The 22,740-nt window shown below is 43.5% G+C and overlaps 1 protein-coding gene across 1 annotated transcript in view; it reads right to left on the reverse strand.

Moving 5' to 3' along the window:
• Positions 1–22,740, reverse strand: part of RAPGEF5 (Rap guanine nucleotide exchange factor 5) — a 192,152-nt gene that overhangs the window by 152,988 nt on the left and 16,424 nt on the right. The window contains exons 2-3 of the mRNA XM_081147885.1: positions 4,889–4,939; positions 3,083–3,189 (exon numbers count right to left, since the gene is read on the reverse strand). Coding sequence (XP_081004011.1) covers positions 3,083–3,189; positions 4,889–4,939 — 158 coding nt within the window. The remainder of the gene's footprint in view (positions 1–3,082; positions 3,190–4,888; positions 4,940–22,740) is intronic.

Raw genomic sequence — 22,740 nt, forward strand, 5'->3', positions numbered from 1 at the left:
TAGGAATACTTTATTTGTATTCCTAAAACAGAAAAATACGGCCTATCTCTCGTGATTGGCATAGGCACAAATGCCTAGAAATCACACAATAACCAACAATATGAAGAAATGCCATGTGGTGCTACATTTTCCAAGGTAAAGAAAAAATAAAGTAGTAAGTTTTTCTGCTGAGAGATTTGATCAAACATTCCGGCTTTTGATAACGCATCACTTTTTTTGGTCCAGTGTCACTGTTTGTAAGATGCTCAAAGGCAATTAAGGCCACATCAGACGTGTTTAATTGCAGGTTAGCATTAAGACGTGAAAAAGATTAACAGTCAAATAAATGGATGTGTTTTTTAAACAAAAGGAGAAAACAGATCACAACAAAACAGGCAATTAGACCAATATTAATTTCTAATTCACAGGACACCTTTCATGTTAAAGGCTCCAAGTGTTAATTAATGCCTCAGCACCTCTGTCAATTAGCCGCATCTTCGCACTAATTGCTCGTAGCAGTCGTCACGTGGCGGAAACACTGTATCGTTTTTAATCATCTTCAGAAAATGCAGCTCCTTGGCCTCCGCTGCGGAGTATGAGAGAGCGCAACGGAACATTTACTCAATAAACTAAACCGCTGCACTGCACAAGGGGGCTCGACGGACGTGTGCATGCTTGTTCGCAGGTGGGGGCGAAATGTCTCAGCAGGGGCTCCTCAAAATCGTGGTCAGGCGTTACCCGGAGAGCCTGTTACCCTGCGGGCTCCCAGGCAGGGTGGCCGGCTGCGACCAGAGTCCTCAGTCCTAGCCGGCTCCCCGCGATGCTGGCGACCACAAAGTCTACCTTGTCGCCGGGTGGGGGCCTCCCTCTGTTTGGGGGGCAGGGCTGAGGTGAGCTGCCCAGCCAGGCGTGGCTCAGCAGTCGAGCATCGACCTAAGATCCAGGCGATAGGGGTTCGATTCCCGGTCAGGGCACATGCCCGGGTTGCGGGCTTGATCCCCAGGCGGGGGCCTGCAGGAGGCAGCCGATCAATGACTCTCATCATTGACATTTCTATCTCTCTCTCTCTCTCTCTCTCCTTCCTTCTCTCTGAAATCAATAAAGATATATTAAAAAGTTAAAAAATAATAATGAGGTGAGCTGCCTCGGCATTGAACTCATCCGCCCCTGGCTTCCGAGCAGGCCCGCCACAGTCCAGTTAAAATACCTAAATCCCCAGGATTCAGGGGAGAGCAGTGAGGAAGAAACCCAACGGACGTGGTCGAAAGGGGCGATCTGACTACCGAGAGAGTTCTCCCTCCTGGTGTGTTTTCAGTCTCGTGCTGAATCCAGAAACTGTCCCAAGGGCGTGTGGCTCTAACCACGGCAGCGCGCTGGGTGGGACAGGACCACTGCGCTACAGGGGATCGGCCACAAGGCCGACGTGATAACAAAACATCATTTAAACAATCTCGGTTGAACATCTCTCGGCTTCCTTCTGCCTCTGGTTACATTTTTAGCAATAAATTCACGGTAGTGCGGACATAACTTAATCTTGATATAAATGCGGTGACAGTGTTCAGAGGTCAGTTTTGAAGGTAATTCTCATGTGGTACACGGGGAACACGTTACGTTAATTCACTATCTGACGAATGAAAGTGATCTGTTCTGGGCCATCACATTAGCACTTTGTCTTTATACCCACAACATGAATCAGTCCTTAGATTTTAAACAAAGGAGGTTCTGGCCTGACCACTGGGAATGTGAAATAGCAAAACACATGCTCTCCCCACATTCTGTTCCCATCAGTATGTTCTAACATGGATGGTTCTTTTCCATGAACCCAAGTAATGTACATCTAATTCTTTTTTCAATCTATATCCATAGAGATCACATAAAGAAGCAAAAGAGAACAATGGCAGGCATTACACACGGCCTTATGTGGTAGCTCAAACGCATCCTAGGAGCCCTGGCTGGGTAGATCAGTTGGCTGGAGCGTTGTCCTGATACACCAAGGTTGTGGGTTCGATCCCTGGTCAGGGCACATATAAGAATCAACCAACGAATGCATAAATCAGTGGAACAACAAATCAATGTCTCTCTCTCTCTCCCCCTCTCTCTCTCAAATCAATCAATAAAAAAGAAAATTAAAAAAAAAGAATCCTGTGAGCTTGCTCACAAGCAAATACAGTTTTTGCTTAAAAAAAAAGAAAAAAAAATCAGACATGTTTAAGTTTAGTTAAAGAAACAACCTTTTATTCTGGAAATCCTTCCTACTTTTTGTTGCTGTTACTTATCCTAAGTATTCTTCCTGTGCTTTATAGTATTATAATCTCATTTCCGTAAGAAGGAATAATGGTAATGAATGATAGCCGCTTTTTCTCTTTCTTTTCTCTTTGTAGTTTTATTTTGGTGTTGCTTGGTGTGGTTTAATACCTTTACTTAAAAGTAAAAATAATAAAAATATGGGAAAATAATTTTTAAAACTTTTGCTTTTTCTTTAAACTCCAGAAAATGAAACCATGTGCTCCAAACCTTCTGAGTGACCACTCTCTTGGCCCAGCTGTACTTTAAAGCTGGCCACCAACCCGCCCACTTACTTCAATGCCTCTGCCCTTATCCACCAGCCAAGGCAGAGAAATGCCATCCTAGGCCAACCTACCCTTCCCCCTCTTCCTAGCACCCAAGAAGGATGCTCACCCTCACCTCGCCAGCTGAGCACGAGCTCTCTCAGTCCATGGCCCTCCAGAGAATCCTCTCATAGTCCCCTAAGGTCTCTGAAGGGGGAACCTATATTTATGGGTGTCCCAGTGCAGCACATGCCCAATAAAATTATTATAAAACGTCCCATCTCAGAGAAAGCAGAGGCTCTCTCAGGAACCCATCCACACCAGGGGGTGCCAGACCCTAGCTTCAGAACCAGGAGTCCAACTGTCAACAAACACTTAGCTATGTTTAAAGAGGAGATAAGTCACCACCACTAACCCAAAAGGACACTTCAGACAAACTGATCAACCCCTCCTGCTACTGATACAGCCTGTCTCTCCGTGATCAAGGTTAAGATTTTAACACATTTTTTTTTCACAAGGAGAATTTATGACAGGGTGTTAGAAAACTGTGTTACCTGTAAAATCCCTTGAGGTTCACTCTGTCCTTTATCAGGTCAGCTGCCTGAACGATGATAATATTCCTCAATGCTCTTCCTGCACAAGAGGAATTCTCTCCATAAATCTAAATGGAAAAAGCAAACATTCGTTATAAGTTTAGAAAAATCATGCAGTAATTCGTGAGACTACTAAATATAAAAAAACATGACCAAATCCATAAGCTGAAGACACTTATGTAGCTACAAACACAATTACCTACTTTATTTTACTTTTACTATTGGTTCATTTATGCTCTAAAGCTATAATAGCTATTTTCCATATGCTAAACTGCTTTAACCATAATTATAAATAATCTTTTTTACACAAGTTTTTAGTGTAAAATATCCACCGGTTTTAAATACATAGTGTTTCTATCAATCTGGCAAATCAAAGAATATTTTTATTATGCATTAACTCTGCCATATTCGTAACACATCCATATAAAGGTCCAGGGAGATGGGAAACTGACTTTTCCCTCTCTGGTGAACATCTTGCACCACGACACAGTTTGATACCAGGCTGCTTCCTGGTTAGCTTTTAAGCTCTGTTCAGCTGCTGAGAGTTCAGAGTTAATTCCAAGAATCCTGGTTTCATCTACTTCGCGATTCCATCTAACAGATAAAAATTTCATTTAACTTCGTTTTTTAATCTTCTTATTTGCCCCTCTGAGTCTCTGAGTCTTGGAGGAGGAAGGTATTCCTTAGATCCAGAGAGGTTTATGTCCCCTAATACGACCTCCTTTCTCCATAGCTGGCACCTCCCTCCCAAGTGCACTGCGCTGCACAGGCAAAGGAGCTAAATGACAATGAACTGTCTTCATACGTAAAAGCTCACGAGAGTGAATAGATATAGGGGGTATGTGTTCATATCTGTTCACTCGTTTCTTGGTGAACTCTTTTTGCACCTACAAAATTTTGCCCCTATAAAATATATATCTTCTCTCCAAGCAAACAAATGGATAATATGTTGATTATAACTTGACAGGGAAGGATTCAACTTCATCCTTATACTTCTTTAATTTTCCTGTTATCACCTTCTAAACACAACTTTATGAGAAAGTGAGGACAGGGAATGATTTATTTTTAACGTGTTAAACTTAACAAAACTATGAACAAGCTAGATGGCAGAAACTATGGCCCTAAGAGACGCATAAGTCAGCTGACACTTGACTAGGCCTGACGTGATACCAATATGCAGTCACTCAGTCATTCGGAAAAACAGTTAATGAGCAACATTAGGTATCAGGCCTCAGTCTAGATGCTGGGGATACAATAATGGAATGAGGCCAAAAAGGGCCCTGTCCTCACAAAGCTCATGATCTCCTGCTGTTTTAAAAACTCTTTGTTGCCTGATTCTTTAACACAACACGGTAAAGAAGGCATCCTCATCATTTCTCACCAGTTAGCATACAGTGATATTCTAGTATTAGATAAATATAAATGTAAATGTAAATATAAATATAAATAATCCCCTTGCCAGTTTTCAGTGTAAAATATCCACTATTTAAAAAAATACAGTGTTTCTATACAGGAAATTGAAAATATTTATATGATGGATTAACTCTGCTACACTGATAATGTATTCATGTGAAGGACTTGGAAGAGGGTCCTTTCTATCTAGTGAACATCTTGAATATGACACAATGATCAGGACATCTCATTTCACTTTGGCTGTGTCATCCCCGGGTGAAGGAGCAAAGGGGACAGCTATAACTAGAGAATTTTAACATCAGGATCTGTGAATCGCTATTTCAGAAAATACAGTAAGAGAGAAAAGAGTCATACCTGGGAAGAAGTATGTTCCAGGTATGGATTGGAAATTCTTCTCGGGAGAGCCTATTTTAAAAGAAAAGGGGGGGAGGAATTAGAACCAAATAGAAATCACTGTACCATAAGAGTACAATTTACACAACAGCAGAAGTCCCAGTAGTTGTCCATGCCAAGAGATGAGCTTAAATCTCAAGTCACAGAACACTAACGTTTTTACTCTCAGTCGGTGTAAATACCTGGTCAACATTCACTCCAACGGGGCAGGAATATACCATGTGAATGACTCCCAATCTGCAAAGTATAAATTTAAGTGCTACAGAAAGACTGGGATGTCTTTGCCTTGCACTTCTACCTGGCTTCTTGACTCTTCAAGGTGTACTGACTAGAAGAATCTGCCACTCACACGCCACCTCTGCACCCCCATTCTCTGTTAGAAAGCCCTCAGTCTTCCCCGATACGTTCCTGAATCCCACCAGACTCAAGTCCAGGTTTGTGCAGGAGCCTCCCAGGCGAAGCTCCTCCGACCCACCCCCGTCCAGCAGGGTTTGTCGCCTTTGGAGCTCTTTGCGTTTTCAGCTGTTCCTATGGCAGCTCCTGGGTGCTCTCACTGTCGGCTGTCTTGCTGTGGGTGCATTGCCCCAGCTAATCCACAAGCTCCTGGAGAGAGTATCGGCAGCTTATACAACTTTGCTTTCGCGGCACCCAGCACAGCAACGTTCATCTTTCTATTCACTTACTTGTAGATATTTGTATCTCTGTATCAACTCAGCAATATAGGAGCTAATTTTTCCAGCCTAACAATCCAGTAGGCAGCACAATCACCCGCATATGCTTAAGCACAGTGGAAAATTGTTATTTCCCATTGTAGTACAGGAAAAAGAACAGAGGACCTAACATTGACTGAGATTTTCAACCCATGTTTTAAAAGCTCCTGACACCTCTATTCCTAAGCTTGCTGTCTTTTCAGGTCCCACAATTTTTAGTCTGTTGCCTCCACTTCTTAGAATTTGCTAAATTTACAAAACATACCCTGCCGATCATGGCTTCGAGCATCTGAACCTTCTACCAAAATTCAAAGTAAGACAGAATTCCCATTCCGCCTCTTGCCCACTCCACATGCCTCCCATCCTACTTATCTTCTAATTAAACTAAAATAGATATATAGACCCTTTATCCAAAAATGCCAATTGTTACGCTCTGCTGAAGGTTTGCAATGGCTTCCAAGAAAATGAAATTAATAAGGTAGACGGGCCATTTTTAATTCCCATGTATTAAAACAAAATATCTACCTACCCCTTCTGGTCTATCTATACACACTCCCAAATGGCTCTTCCTAGGCCTTCTGTCATCCCAGCCTTGGTAATGTATTCACTTATTGAAATACTGAACAATTTAAAATTTGCATATGCACCAATTTATAATTTGAAGATGAATCATCATGACAAGTGAATTTTTTCCCCTCAACAGAGGGACTTTTAAATATCAATATGGCAGGCCAGAACTGACAATCTTTATTACTCATCTAATTGCCTGAATCGCTCAGAAAAGCAAATACTTTCTATGATCCAGTTTAAAAGACAGCGTTTAGGTAGAAACAAGTTCTAAAGAGCCAGGCAGGGGCCCTTTCACAAAAGAAAGCAAACCACTTCCTTTCTCTGCGCTGCCAACTTAAACCTGGCTGTTTCAACACTAGTCTTACACTCGCACAATTCTGCTTCTCAGAAACTTCCCCCCGGATGGCTCGTTTGAAAAGATTGGTAAGGTGAGTAAATAAAGCGATGGGATTCTTCCAGGCTGACTAGATAACAGGGGGAGATAAGCCCCTGGCCCGCGGGGACCCGAGAGCAGCATAAGGCCTGCCTTTCACAGGACACAAAGCCTGGGTCTGCTCAGAACCGCTGCGAAGCCCTCTCCTGGCTGGGCCTGAGCTTTGTTTCATCCACGCTCCAAGGCACAGCTCAGACTCGGCCTAGCTCCCGAGCCACAGGGCTCTCTGTAGAACTTCGTAGAGTACTGATTTGTTAAACTTAAAATAACTGCCCTAAGTATGTATTTTTTTTAGAGGTCACTCTATGTAAGTTGTTGAAAGAATAACAAGTGCTGAAGACTTGAGGAAAGAACAGGGAGGAACAGTCCATCCGTTCCTCATTCTAATCAGGTACCGGAAAGGGCTGTGGGGTAATTTCATCAGGGGGCAGCATGCGCCAGCTTCCAGGAACCCGAGACCCCCTGCTCTAAGTCACCTCACAAATGCCCTCGGCATCCACCCGCAGGAGGGGCCTGCAAAGGCGCCCCCCTCCTCTTCAAGGTGCTTCCTCTAATCACAAGCACTCAGCTCTGCTCTTGCCGCCTTTGAATCCCTTGGTTTTACTTCTCTCAGGATTCCAGGGCTTCATCTAATCACTCCTCTGAAAACTAACTTCCACTCATTTCACAAGCATCACGAAGCCCCTCCTGAGCTCCTCTCCAGGCACTGTGGGAACTTCCACAGACACACATGGGAGCAAGATGCCTGCCCATCCCTAATGCAGGGATCACTTAGGAGAAGACACGGGGTCTAAAGAACACTTTAAGCCCACGAGTTCTCTGTCTGGATCCCGATTTCCTATCAATTTACTCTATAATCTTGGACAGCTGGTCGAATCGATGCAGGTGTCCAGTTTTAAATGGCTCTCACCATCACACCTCATAAACACAATACCCAAGGCAAGATAATTTCCAATTTCCTAGAATTATTTATGTTAGATGCAATGATTCTTTCATGAAAGACATACGTACACCGTAGAGAGAAGACTGCTAACAATACAAATAAAATTAGATTGTAATTCAAATTTATTTTTTCTTCTTTCCATTTTAATAAACCATGACAAAGGATTCCCTAAACGATTCTAGGCAAACCTCATATTTTAAACATGTGTGAGAAAATTACAACCCTTTAATATTCACAAATGAACTTCCAGAAAAAAAATAACAGCATAACTCAAGAGGATAATTGGTTAGCAATCATATATTACCTTCATGGTTTTTTAAAGTTAGGTATCCACTAAAGTTAAGCTATAATAGCCTGTGAGGCTGGGTCTGAACCAAGGATGAAATTCATTCCAGTCACTAAAATTATCTTGATAAACTATACGATAGACTTAAGGCACATTTTTTATCAGCTCTTAAAGGACATGTCTTAATACTCTCCTTGGGCTGAGTTAAAGAACTTGGGCTACCTAAGGGGAAAAGAAAGGCTGAACCAGTTTAATCCCCACAGCAGTGCGACCTGCTCTATCACAAACACAAAGCTTACTGATAACTTGAGAATTCAGTTCATGACACAACTTTCTATCACCTCCAGCCACTGTCCTGTCCCTATTCTGGGTGATCAAGTAGAATATGATGATGTTAAGGTAGAACAAGTATAATTAGATTTCTCACAATCCTATGAAGCCAAAAAGCTCCGTAAGTAACTGCAGGACACACATGTTAAGAGATCGTGGACTAAAACAGTAAAAGGTGTGATCTAGTAGGCTCTCCAGTAGAATACTAAGTCTGTGGGTCCTATTTAAGCCCGAGGATACACTGACATCTCAATCAAAGCTTGATCAAGCTTAAAATGACAGAATCCCAGGCAGTGTGTCGGCTTGAGAATTACACGGTCATCACAAGTTAAGCACAGTGCAGTCTGGAGACATGAGCCAGCTGGTGAAATGGAAGGGCAGGGCAGTTCACCACGACTCCCCTCCTGCAGGCTCCGGTCACGATTAAGGCCCACAACCATTTCCCCAAGGAAGGTGCTCCCAGCAGCCAGTCACAGCCACAAAGGCCCTTCGTAATACTATCTTCTCAACGTAGCCTGGCCACATTAAAGTCCACGATGTTCTTAAGATTACATTTTTCTCTTGCTCTATCACATGTAGAATGAAAGGGAAGGTGGCAGAAATGCTTACTGAGCATTTCCCTTGTCTTATGCACCTTCTCGTATTAGAAATTGTACCCACCTATTCATATTTTTACAGACAAGAGGCCTGAGGGTGAGAGAAATTAAGAAATTTACTTAAGGTCCCAGAGCTGGAAAGTAAGAGAGCCAGAAATAAAACAAAAGTGACGGATTCCAAAGCCACCACTCTCCTGTAACATGCTGCATGTCATTAAATAATAAATAATTGCCCTGGCCAGTGTGGCTCACTTGGTTGTCCTGTACACGGAAGGACTGCGGGTTCAATTCCAGGTTAGGGCACATACCTAGGTTGTGGGTTCCATCGCAGGTCAGGGCGAGTGCAGAAAGCAACCCACTGATGTTCTCTCTCACATCAATGTTTCTCTCTCTCTCCCTCTCTCCCCCTTGCTCAAAAATCAGTAAGCATATCCTCGGGTGAGGATTTGAGTTTCTAGTATGTGCTAGAAGTTGTGCTAAATATTTTACATGCAACATAGCACTTAATCCTTGAAAAACTGTGAGGTGGGTACTATTATTAATCCCGTTTGCAGATAACAAAACCAGACTTAAAGAGGTTAAGCAATTCACCGAGTTTGCACCTTAAGCCTATCTTTAGCTACCGCCCCATATATGTGTCTTCTGAGTTAGAATGTGGTGACTTAAGAGGAATGTGACAGACGAGGGCATCTAACTGCAAGAAGGAGTCACAAGTAGCATCCACTACATCCAGCGATTCTCAACCCTGGATATGAATTAAGCCACATGGGGAACTAAACAAACTAAACAGGTGGTTGGGTCTCACCCCAGACCCACAGAATTAGAGCCTCTAGGAGCGGCACCTGCTGGGTTTGGCCAGTCTCCCCAGGCTGTTCTAACGCAGGTTTGAGAAAAACTGTCAAAATCAGGAGTTGAAACTGGCAATTTGAACATCTCATCACCCACCTCGGCCACGAGGCTTGCAGCACCGCTCAAGCATCGCCTGCCACACTCCCAGCTGAGTTCCCAGCACAGTACAGGAGTAAGTCACTTGACCAACAACACTGGGCTCTGCGGCTGAGCTTCTAAGTGTAGCTGGTGCAGAACAAAGGGCCAGTGTTTCGGCAAAGCCCACGTTGCGCCTGTTCGTGTGGTGTGTTTTCCACACGCCCCAGCCCAGACACAGCCCTAAGCCAGGATGCCCTCACGTCTGCAGAGCAGCGCAGCCCCTCCGCGCCTTCTCAAAGAGCACGCGTACCCTTTCGACGGCACCCACAGCGTTCAACTTTATTTTTACTTCCCGTTATTAAGGGACTCTCTTCTAGTACAAACATGTTTGCCCCACTTAAAAGCTGAAGTAGAAAATCAAAGAGGGTTCTAGGAATACCTGTAAATATTTCACAACCTTGCCTGCCTAGGGACATAAATCAGCAAGAACCTGCAGCGTCTGGAAAATACGTACACAACAGCTATAACAGAAACAAACCCCAAGGTGTGATCAACTTGATTTCATTCAATCTCTGGGAAAATACCTTTCTTCTCACTGTGTTTACAAACAAGAGGGTAGTATTGGCGAATAGGGTGGGCTTCCTGGGTGAATGCCATCACAGAAAAGCCTTTAAAGTTTAGGAACCAAGTCACTAAAGACTTGAATCAACAGTGAAACATCCAAGTTTACTTATCTCTGCTTTCCACTGAATTCCTGACTTGTAGCAACACCAACCCACTAGTCATGCCTGGACTCCAAGATGAACCCTTCCCACGGCAGCCAACAGAAGACGCTCCCACTAGCCAAATCTGGGACAATCTGAGCAGCTAAATAACTATTACATTATAACTGATAGAATAAATATCCATGAGTACATACAGCTACAAATAATTGAATAAATAAATGTTTGGGGGGGCAGCTCTTCCTTACTGAATAATTCGAATTACTAAATGCAATAAAAAGAGGAAAACAGAAGATCACCATTAAGCAAACACAACAGCACTAAATGTTGCAGACAATGTAGACAAGGATCATCAATGGATGCCAAAATTTGTGGGAAAAGTATGAGATGCAGGATATAGATAGAGTATAATGAGACACATGGTGTCTCCCCACAGGATATGAATGAACAGAAGGAAAAAATAACTTTTCAGTGGAAACTAGCCGATGTCACCTTAACAAGGTGATAGAAGTTGTTATCGATCATGAGACAAGCTGACATCATTTGCCTGCTAAGATGATACACTGATAAAAGACACTTTTATGGTATTTAGCAAAACGCATACCTGAAATTAATGAGAAAACATCAGACAACTCCAAATTGAGGGTCATTCTTCTATATAACTAGACTGTACTGTGCGAAACGGTCAAGGTTAGGAAAGACCAAAACCAAACAAACGACAACAAAAAACCAGAAGCAAAAAGCTGAGGGGCTACCTCAGACTGAGAGAGACACAGGAAACGGACAAAGGCAACGTGCGGTCCTGGACTAGGGTAAGGACTTGAGTGGGGCGACTGGCAAAACTTGGATGAGTTCCGTGCTTGAGTTAACTGAGGTTTAATGCTGGTTTTCACAAGTGTACCGTGGTTATAAGGGGACTCCCTTTGTATTATCCGTATAGATTTTAAGTTCAAAGTTATTTCAAAATGAAAAGTTAAACCAACAAGTAAAGGACTCTTGCCTTTCTAGAAATAAAGTCTCAAAAAACCCCACAACGTTCAATTATTGTTTCAAAAGACAGCATCTACTTGCTTGGGAAAAGCTGCACTGCCTTCAGCATGTTATTATCTCGGCTGCGCAACAGAATGGCCCTGCGTGCTCCCTGCCCATGCTGGCCTGCAGCACCTTCACACAGATCAGGTTAATCTTCCCAGAGCATCTCCTTACATATCTCCTTGTGGTTTTTGTTTGTTTCTTTGTTGTTGTTTTTTATAATCCTCACCCTGTTTTTTCCATTGTTTTTCAGAGAGAGAGTGGAAGGCGGGGAGAGAGAGAGAGAAACATCGGTGTGAGAGAGAGACATCGATTGGTTGCCTCCTGCATATGCCTGACTGGGGCTGGGGATCGAACCTGCAACCGAGGTACGTGCCCTTGGCCACAACCAAACCCACAACTCTTCAGTCCACATGCCAACACTCTAACCACTGAGCAAACTGGCTAGGGCCACCTCACCTTGTTTTTAAGAAGTAAAATAGTTATTTAAAAACAAACACAGCCCCACCGGGTGGCTCAGTTGGTTGAGCATTGTGCCATAGGCCAGAAAGTTTACAGGTTCTATTCCAGGTCAGGGCACATACCTGGGTTGCCAGTTCATCCCCAGATGGGGCGCATATGGGAGGCAACCAATCGATGTTTCTCTCCCACATCAATGTTTCTCTCTCTCTCTTCCTCTGTCTCTAAAATCAATAAAAATATCTTCGGTGAGGATTTTTAAAAATTATTAAAAATAAACACAGTTTACTTTCTCTGAGTGCTCACAGACAATGTTCCAAGTCTTCACCCGAGCAGTCAATGCCCTCAATGCCCCCTAATCCCTGCTGCCCTTCTCTCCTACACTCTGTGTTGCAGTCAGGCAGGTTGTCCGACGTTTACTAAGCAAACCATGTGCATTCTCACCCAAGCACTTGCCATGACCTCTGCTCCCTGCATTTCTCTGTTTTTCTACATTCTGCTCTTCCTTCGATTCATGTAAATGCTGCAAGAAGCCACCCAAGCCCCAAGACTCCCATGACTTATCTCTTCCCCCAACACTCTAACACCTGTATTTGCCACTAAAATATAATGCCTCAGGCTCCACTGTATGTGTATGCCATCTCTCCTCCACCAGCCCCATAAACCCCAGAGGGACTCATACCTTCTGTGAATCTAGGATCTTCTGCAGTGTGTTGAGGGGCTGCCCCAGAGTCCCACTGCCCGGTGATCCAGACTCTCAGGCCACGTGGTAAACATGATGTTACCACCTCAAAATCTAGGAAGCCCTTTGCCACCTCTGCCACACCACCACCACCGCCGTTCCTCTCATTTCTCAACTCTGTCTTAAGTGGTCATATATGGAGCAAGCGTCTATAGAGAGTACAGTAAGTACTACATCGTCGATAGGTTTTTGGAAACTGTGACTTTAAGAGAAACTAAATATAATCCATATGATTTCACTTTTATGTGGACTCTAAAGAGCAATATAAATGAACAAACAAAACAGAAACAGAATCATAGATACAGAGAACAGACTGATGGTTGCCAGAGGAGAGGGAGGTTGTGGGACTGGGTGAAAATTACACACAGAACAATTTATGTGCTTGTTTTAAAACTTAAAGATCCACTTGAGTACCAATTAATTCTCTGTAATGAAAAACACTTCAGTTAAGTCACTGTGGTCTTCAAGAGGGGAAAATGTTCACTTTTCCTTTCCTACATTACTGGCAAGTTAGAAACGTGAAAAAGAAATACACTTGGGAGTAGCCACCTTTCTTCCCTTCTTGGACTCTGGAAATAAATCTTAGCGGTTTCTTGTGAATTTGTACATAAATGTTTGAATGCTGCAACACAATCAAGGTGATAATATACAGTCTTCTAGCAGAAGGCACACTTAGAAAATGATTTCTAGTTTTATTTCTCAATTACTCAACTAAGACATACAAAGAATGTCAGAAAGGTACCACCACAGAGGGTGTCCTGAGGTCACTTGGCCCATTTTCACCGCCTTCATCTCAACTGTGCAGTCAGGTGGGAATTGGGATCAGGGAGCACCAACTATGGCCCACAGGACAAACCCACTGCCACCTGTTTTTCATAAAGTTTTATTGGAACACAGCTGTGCCCATTGGTTTACATATGGTTTCTGTTCTCCTCTCAAAAATATTCACTATCTCAACCTTTACAGGAACAGTTTACCAATCCTGGTATACATGATCAAATTTTATACAGCAGGAGGCACTCTAAAATCTCCAATGTTTAAACCAGTTATTGATAAGAACTTTTTTCATTTTGAACCAAATAATCTCCCACTACAATTTAAGATGATTTCCGCCAAAACTGCTCCAGGTACATTTCTGGCTGATAACATGTACGACGTATATAATTCATGACACTTGGAATCCCCGGCTGTGACACAGATCCTCCACAATTAATAACCACCCTTCCAGCAGAGCTGTGACCCCCACTTGCGGGCTCTCGGGATCACGGAAGGTCATGTTTCCAGCTCTCCCGAAGTCAGTTAAAGCAGGTGGGAGCTCCACTCCTGCCTGTCCTGTGCAACTCCAGTTTGAAAAATCGCTCTCTTGATGGAGATAAGACTAGTGTCATCTCCTTGGTCAATATCTTGCCATTTGTCACGGGGAGCAGGCCTAGGCCTTCCTTGTTTTCTTGTTCTGATCACACATAAAACTGTCAGCTTCGCTGGCCTTCACTTGTTTCACAAGCTCTCAGTTAGCAGGCACCCGAGTCTTACAGGCTTGTGAAACTTTATTTATCCTGGGTCACATGGCCTCCTTCCTCTGTGTGCTTGTCTTTTTAAATCAAAGTTCCGTTGAAAGCTCATTTTATAGCCACTCGAGTTTATTTCCTTCCACTTTTCTAATACATTCTGAGAGTAATACTATAGAATCAGAATTTCATTCACATCTTGTTCATATTTCCTTTTACTGTTTCCAGAGATGACACCCTAACTATCACTTCTCTTAATTTCTTAAAACCAGATTCCAGGAAGCGAAGGGTTCAAAATGGGGTCACTTCCCCGCAGACACCCCCCCCCCCAGAACAGGCTGAGACAGATTAGCCTTGTGCGGCATTGATGCCGATGGCCGCGTGCTTACCCCTTCCAATGCCTTGCTTTGGATTTAGATTTCCTTCTACCTCCGCTGAATCACCTTCTTTCTAATCTGCCCACCAAATTATTTCTTCTAACCTGTCTAGACAGCCTTTCTTTTCTCTAATAAATCATCACAGACGGGCTGTTTCAGACTGTTTCCCGCCTCCCCCACCCACAGCACCCCCCCAACTTTCTACTCTGGCACCACTACAATCTCAGCAAACATACCCAGCGATCCCTGCAGCCAGGACCAGAAATAAATCACATACCCGAAGGTCACTGTAACAGCGTCCGGATGTCCTGGAATTCAAGGGGATCTCTGGTCTCCCTCTAGAAACCCCCCTTTCCCCACTGCAGGCATCAGCATCAGCAACGGCCAGTCAGCTCTTCCTGATCATCGGGGGCCTCCCAGTAGAGGTCCCTGGATGCTACTAAAACCACCTGGCAAGTATGACCTTCCTCAGGCCCCCTCTCAGCTAATAGCAGATGCTGGTAACAGTTATCTGTCTACACCCTTCCTCCAAGGGCAGTCTGTGGAAATCACCAGAGCTCTCTCGCCCCCACCACCATTCCAGCTCCATCCACACTCGGCCCCTCCCACGACCTCGTCCAGGTACATCAATATTATACAGCCATTACAAATATTTTAAAGAACTTGTGACGCATGGGAATATTTGGGTGAAAAGTGGGGGGCTCTAGCAGGGGGGAGTAAGTAAAACTGAAGAGACAGTGCAAGGTCAAGTAAAACAAGTAGAAAGGGCTATCTACCGAAGTGCTAATAGCAATGGTCTCTGTGTGATCGGCTACTGGAAGTTTCTTTCCAAACTTCCAGCTTTTCTATATTAAATATATTACTTTTATAACCAGAAAAAAAAAAAAAATCTGCCTTAAAAGCAAGATAAAACCTCCACTCACACCGCTACCCTCCCCTCCAGCCCTGAAAGGAGGGGCCAAGTTACGCAGATGGAAATGGTGACTTCGTACATAAAGGGTTAAGAACACGTCCACAGTGGGAGAGAAATCCAAACGCGTCACCTCTAATGTAAGTGCATCGACGGGTGGGGGAGAGTAAGAGACACCTGTAGGGAAAGAGCCGAGCAGACAGGACTGTTAAGATTCTACAGCTCCCTCCTTTCTGCTCCGTGGGGGGCATCAGCCACCCCTCCGCCTGCCCTAAGGACACAGGACAGGAGACCTAAGGACACAGGGCAGGAGAGGCGCCAGGTAAGGGGAGGGAGCCCTCACTGAGGCAAAGGGACAGCGAAGGCCAGGAGAGGAGGCCTCAGACAGCAGGCAAGGAGGCCCGGGCCGCCCTCCCATTTCAGAATGCCTTTATAACTGACACAGGATCTAAACTGGGCTTTGCCCAAAGTTCTTATTCTAATGACATCATTGCTCAGGGTGTCTCGTTTTGTGGCCCAAGTGCGGAACTGTTTAGGATCCCTTTCTCTGGCCATGAACCCTCTGAATACTCCGAGCTAACAGCATCTAAAGAAAACAATGGAGGGAGTAAATACCCCAAAGTCAAATATCAATAATTTGGGGGTTCCCAGTGTTTGACTTTAATAATCTGCACACAGCCAGGTCAGATATCAGCTTCCAAGGGAGGAATGAGAGATGCACAATGAACAAGCCACATTTAATACGTGACAGGAAGGCACGGGGTCAAAGCAGCTCCCAGTAAAACCTAAATTCCCTGCCCTGTCCCAGGCTACAGGTACTGCACTGCTCTTGGATACACAAACTGCACATTAATTGTTTTAATTAATCATGATCCTCAGATATGGGGCACGGGCTCCATCAGAGCCATAAGCAAGAGTTTGGGTCTCAGCCTCATGGTCTTCATTGTCCACCACATTCCTTCCGGAGCCCCAAGTGACAACTCTCCAGGTCCATACAAGAGAATGTTTTCAGTGCTCAGACCATGCAGGGAGCGACGAAGTTCTCAACCCACGGGAGGAACGGGGTTTTAAAGAGCCTTTAAGTACATATTCAAGCAACTGCTTTCCCACACAGATCTTTCAGTGAACATAAGATTAAGTCACCAAGATAGCTGTGTTTAAAGCAGTTCCAAAACCAGGCTGAAAACTATTTCAAAACTCACAGATAGGATGTAAAACTGAATTAGACCAACATCTTTGCAAAAGAACTCAAGATTGAAACCCTTTCATTAATTTCTAAGAGACACGCCCCTCCCTGGGGTGTGAGGCCCACAGAACCTTGATATTCCTGACTGGTTTGAGTTTGATAGCAGGTGTGTCCCCTGAATAAAAGGCCAAGACTCCTTTAAACATAGTTACAAGAGGCACTGAGCTGACCAAGAACTTCCAGGAAAGAAGTAGTGAGCATAATTCTGCTACATGTTTCAAAGCCAAGATTTAGATGAGACTTGTTGCGTAATGGAAGAATGCAGAACACTGAAATGTTGTTAAAATCCTAGGGTAAAAGCATAATTATAATAAAGCTTTTTATACTCTTCTGGCCTGAAATCCATACATGATTCTGGAGGTTGGTTGCACAACCATGTGAATGTGCTTAACCCTATGGAACTGTACACTTAAAAATGGTTCAGATGGTAAATTTTATGTTATTTGCATTTTACCACAATTAAATTTTTAAAATGTTGAACTATATTTGATAGGTTCTGGAATTCCAAATTTACTTACAGATGACAATCTCCAAAAGTAAGAGAACACATAACGAAAGCCATACTACCCAGGGTGGAGGTCATCGTCTAGGGCACTGACTTTGCCTGCGAATTGCCTGTGCCTTCACGTGATGGGGAGATTTAATGCCTTGTCAAGCCCACTTCTTAATTTCAATGAGGTTTTAAATGGCAACGTTAGAAATGTAATCACCAGCAAATGAAGCTCCAGGAGTCAATTAACACAATTGTGTGCCGATGTTTTCTTTTCAAAAAGTGTATTTAAATGCAGCACAAAGAGTCATCAGAATAAATACAGCCTTAGATCTGAAGGTAAAAGTGAGAGAACAGGCCCTGGCTCTTTCCTGGCAAACCACTTTCCCCCTCACTCGCACCCACATTGCTGCAGCTGATTCAAAGCTAACAAAGGTTTTCAAAAGTCAACCCCCATTTCTTATTACTGACAACATGTGACACGCAAGCTTTTGAAAGCTTTTCAGTTATAAATTAATTCCATGACTCATGGCAGGCAATTCCTTTCACATAATTCTCAGTTAAGTCCTATGGCTCTCCAGCTGGATAACACACACTTGGGCACAATCACAGTCCTGTTAACCATGAGGTGATGCAGTTCATCTTGAACCACTGTCTCTCATTTTCTCACACTCTCCTATACCCTACGGAGCTGCCCACTACAAGCTGAGTGGAGACACAACTGGAAGAGTGGAAGAGGCTGTGGCTGTTTATTTTTATTTATTTTTATTTTGTAATCCTCACCTGAGGATATTTTTTCCATTACTTTTCAGAGGGAGGAAGGGGGAGAGAGAGAGAAACATCGATGTGAGAAAGACACATCAATTGTTTGCCCCCTACTTGCACTGGGACCAGGACGGGGGATAGAACCTGCAACTGGAATTGAACCCAGGACCCTTCAATCCATGGGCTGATGCTCTAACCACTGAGCCAAACTAGCTAGGGCTGTGGCTGTTTATTTAAATCTTTGCCTTTCAAACTTCTTTGACTGCAACCCACAGTAAGGAGTACATTTTATATGGTGACCCGGGTCTCATAAACATGTATATATAGGTATGTAACTGAAATAAAACACTTTAAATCATCTCCTTATACTTCCTGCCAAAGAAATCAACTCATTACATATATATTCATATTAAGTGCTAATATTCCATTATAATGACTCTACAATTCTTGCATTCTCAATAAAAAACTTCCACTTGTTTTTAGCTATTTGAATTTTCAAAATATTCAATAGATTAATATTTTAAGTGCTTACATATTTACATATTCAAAATCAGGCTGAACTGCATGACTATATACAGTCAAAGTTCATTTCTCAAATGTCTCCCATCTCGAACAATTAGGTTCTCGACCAAGCTGTTCACAGAAAAAAATGTCTTAGTTGTCGAACCAAACTTTGCTTTCGACCTGACAACCGTCTCATGCTGATACCTCAGCGTGACAAAAAGCGTCTCTCAGGCAACAAACAAAGGAGGGAATGCTTTTGTTGCTGGTGAAATCGATGATTAGCACAATTTTAAAACATAAGGTAATTATAGGGCGAGCACGTGTTAGTAATCAGTAGTTCACCCCCGCCGTATAGACAGGTTATCTCTAACAATTTCTCGTTATGAGCAAGGCCCCTAATTCAAATTACACTAGATACTGGGGGTGGGGGTTCAGAAGTTTCTCTTGAGCCCACAGGGTCTCAGTTGCCTCCAAAGAATCCGCATACCATAGAGGCACATCTTGGGGTGGCTCGTTCTAAACCCCTACACTGGCAAAGTGAAACTAAAGCAACAGCTCTCATGAAATTTATGAAAGCAAGAAATAGGGGTGTTCCCTGTTCGAATTTCGAGCAGAAGGCAGGAGGGTTTCATGTGGTCAGCCACAGAAATTCACAGTCGTCCACCCGAGTCCGCCGTGCAAAGCAGCTGTGAGTATCTCCAGGCCACAATTCCCAAGACTTCACACGCGGGGACATTTAAGAACTGGGAAAAGCCAGGAGTGGTGAAAGGAAATGAACACTCTCTTTTGTACCCAGTCAGCTGCCCCTCTTCCCACATGAGCTATCTTCTCCCTTATCTGCCTCCGCCAAACCCAAGGTTGGGTCTGAGGGCAGATGGCACGCAGCTCGGCCGCTGATCAGCACTGAAGGTGGGGCCCTGGCACCGAAGGTGGGGCCCTGGCACTGAAGGTGGGGCCCTGGCACGGAGCAGACGCAGCCTGAGGACAAGGTGGTGGGGAGGGCGTGCGGGAGGGGGTGCGGGAGGGGAGGCATCCGATTCCCTCCGCCTGGAGGCCAGGAGCCTGCCCTTCAGCTTCTCCTTCCCTACATCAGAAAACTGAAACTTCAAAAAACACCACCATTTAGTCATTTTGAAAGATCCCCTTTCCCTGTTTTTCCTTTACATGAGCTGACTTACACACACAGAGACAACTTTTCATCTAAACACACATGCAATACTCTCTCTCATAATTTCTTAAATAAGTGTCTTGGGACTCTAAGAGGCCTTCTATGTAGAATAAAGACAACTTTTGTCATCTCTCTTTGGTCATATTTCCAACAGTTATAGCCTTCTTAACACCAGGGACTTATTTTGAGTGCTTTTGGATTTTTAGCTGTCCATTAAAACAGAAAGGAGGTCACTGGATCCCAGCACCCACCCTTCTCTGCCTTGGGGACTTCTCATTCCCAATGGCTGCATCTAGGGACAGGCCCTCAGCCCCAGGCGCCTGACCCAGCCTCCTAAGTGACTTCCCTCCCTCCACCTCTGCTCTGTCTGCCGCACACCAAAGCCTGGACTGACTCCTCTAAAGAAACGCTTTTGTCAACTGATAGCTCCCGCCACCTTGCATCTGGCAGACCACGTACACACAGTCTCAATCTTATTGTGTCCCCAAAACTCATACATGTACTGCATGAAGTGGTTCCTAAAATGTCTATGTGAGGCCCAATAAGGACAATATAGTAAGTTTTTATAATTAAATTTATTTAATTATGAAGAGCAATCCTTTATTCGACCTTTTTTTTTTTTGGTTTTTTTTGGCCTTTGTGCTAAAATGTCTTTCTCTTATGAAATGTAAGAGCTATTGAATTTTTTCAAGCTTTATTTTGCAGAATAAAAGAAGTTTGAAGCCATATGTTAGATCCCACTTAAAAAATTCTTTTTACGAGGCATTAAATACAAAATCTGGCACCCTCTATAGTAAACCGGTTTTCCATTGATATTTTCCATTGCTGTTAACAAGGTTAACACAAAGACAAACTCAAGATCACTGATCACCTTTCCCGAATTTACAGATCCACCCTGTTTACCCTACTCTCTCCTGCCTAAGCCAGGCCACCCCTCAATGTCCCTACCACACGCTATGCTCCTTTCTGTCATGACCTATTTTCTAATGTCTTTTCTACAGTCTTACCAACTAGTTAAGTCTTGTCCTGAAATACTCCCTTTGCCCAGTAATCCCCTTAAATCCTGCTGATCGAGCTTGATCTCCTTTCTCCTTGGTATAGATTGTCTAAACCAATTATTCTTAAATGAGCCTTCATGGCACACTTAGCTGCTATGTGCCATACAAGCTTTATTAGTAGTAAGTGAAGTACTGAGGTTTATAAATAAATTATTATTATGTTTATCAAAGCAGATTGGTTCTCAAAAACATCTTCTTTCAATATACTTACTCGGTGGGTGGAAGAACAACTTCATGTATCATTTGGTAGAATCCTTATGGAAAAAATAATCCCCCATGTGTTGACAGAGAGGTCAACATAACCACGGAGTGGTCTAGCATGTGAACACCACCCTTCGTGTATTACTCAGCAAGAAAAGGCAGAGAGCCACCTGAGTGCACCAAGCAACATCGGGGAAGAGGTGTTCCACGCAAGTCCATGATGTGAGGAGACAAAATTAAGTCCTAGCATATGACACTCGAAAGGAAGAAGCTTCTAGAGAGCAGGAATCCTATTCAATTCTGACACACATTAAGCACTCCAAAACTTGCTAAATTTAGCTAAATATCACAAGCAGAACCAGGCAAGTTGCTCCGCCAGACTATGAGCTCCTTAAATGGTCCCCAATCTTGTTCCCCTAGGAAATGGTATTGGTGCATTACAATATTTACTGAATTTAAAAAGTGAGGCTTTACAGACGAAAAATATATGTACATATACAACTTTTTGTACAGCTTAGAGGAACCCTTATGGAAAAAAAATACATCCCCCGTGTGTTCAACAAGTATTATTGAGAAGCTACTATGCTCTAGCCACTGGTCTAACTGGTTATGGACACAACCATGTATGAAACAGAGAATAACCCTGGTCCTGGGGTAGCTTACACACTAGTGGGGGAAGATTGATCATAAATAAAATAAACAAGTTACCTATCCATTATTTATGTTAGAAGGTGGTATAGGAATAGGACAGTAAAAGGAGGGAGATGTTACAATCTGACAGGTGGCCAAGGGGACCTCATCGAGAGAACGGCCACTGAGTGAAGACTTGAGGCAGGTGAGTAGGTATCTGGAGAAAGAGGGTCCCAGACAGAGAAAACAAGTCCAAAGGTCTTGAGATGGGTCTTCCCAGCATGACAACGGACCAGCAGGAGGGCCAGTGGGGCAATAGCAGTGAAAGAGATCACGAATATTGTTTTATTAGATCGGAGGATGAAACTGGCTTCTTCTGTCTATAAAGCAAATTCTTGGCACTGTTAACACACCACCCACATTTCTATCTAATGTAAAATACGTCAGAATCTCTGGGCAAATCAAAGTATTTCATATGCAACCTTTGTTGCCAAATAACTAACCCTGATTGTTATTTTACACTTGGCTTCGTTCTTGCCTTACTGTCACAGCAAGTTTAATTTCTGAGATCAAAGAACTGTCAGTAGCGTAAAGGCTCAGTGAAAGCAGCTCTTGCAAGTCTTCATTAAATAGCCTTGTGCGTTGCATTTCATGTGAACCAGCAGGTCTGTTCTAGTGCTGACAGACTGTTATCATTTCTTTCTTCAGGTCTTCAGAAACAGATAAGCCTATTCCTTTGAGCTGTACCCCAAACTATTAGTTTAGATGTTATGCAGCCCATAAAATAAAATTAGATACCACCCTTACCAAGGTAATGTGGATGCAAACCTGGGGAACAGACGAATCCCAGCTCTCATGTGACCTCCCCACTCTGAAGCCTTCCTCTCATCCCCAGGCCCAGGCAGGTAAATTCTCTCCCTCTCTGCTCCCAAGGTACTTTCTGTTCTATCATAGTGGTTATCATGCTATGTATCTCGTTTTTTGCACAGTTTTGTAAAACTGTATTATAATACTATTAACATGTTTACGTCCCTCGCTGGACTTAGAGACTGGGATCATGCCTTAATTCATTTCTGCATTCTCAGCTTCTATGCCTGGGGAAGACATCACTAACATGTGTCCCTCTTTGCTCCTTCAAAGCTCCTGGGAAGGAGACGCTTCCTCAGTGCCTTGAAATCAGGTAATGTGACTTGCTTCGGCAAATGA

Source organism: Miniopterus schreibersii (assembly GCF_964146895.1).
Source record: "Miniopterus schreibersii genome assembly, chromosome: 9".
NCBI lineage: Eukaryota > Metazoa > Chordata > Mammalia > Chiroptera > Miniopteridae > Miniopterus > Miniopterus schreibersii.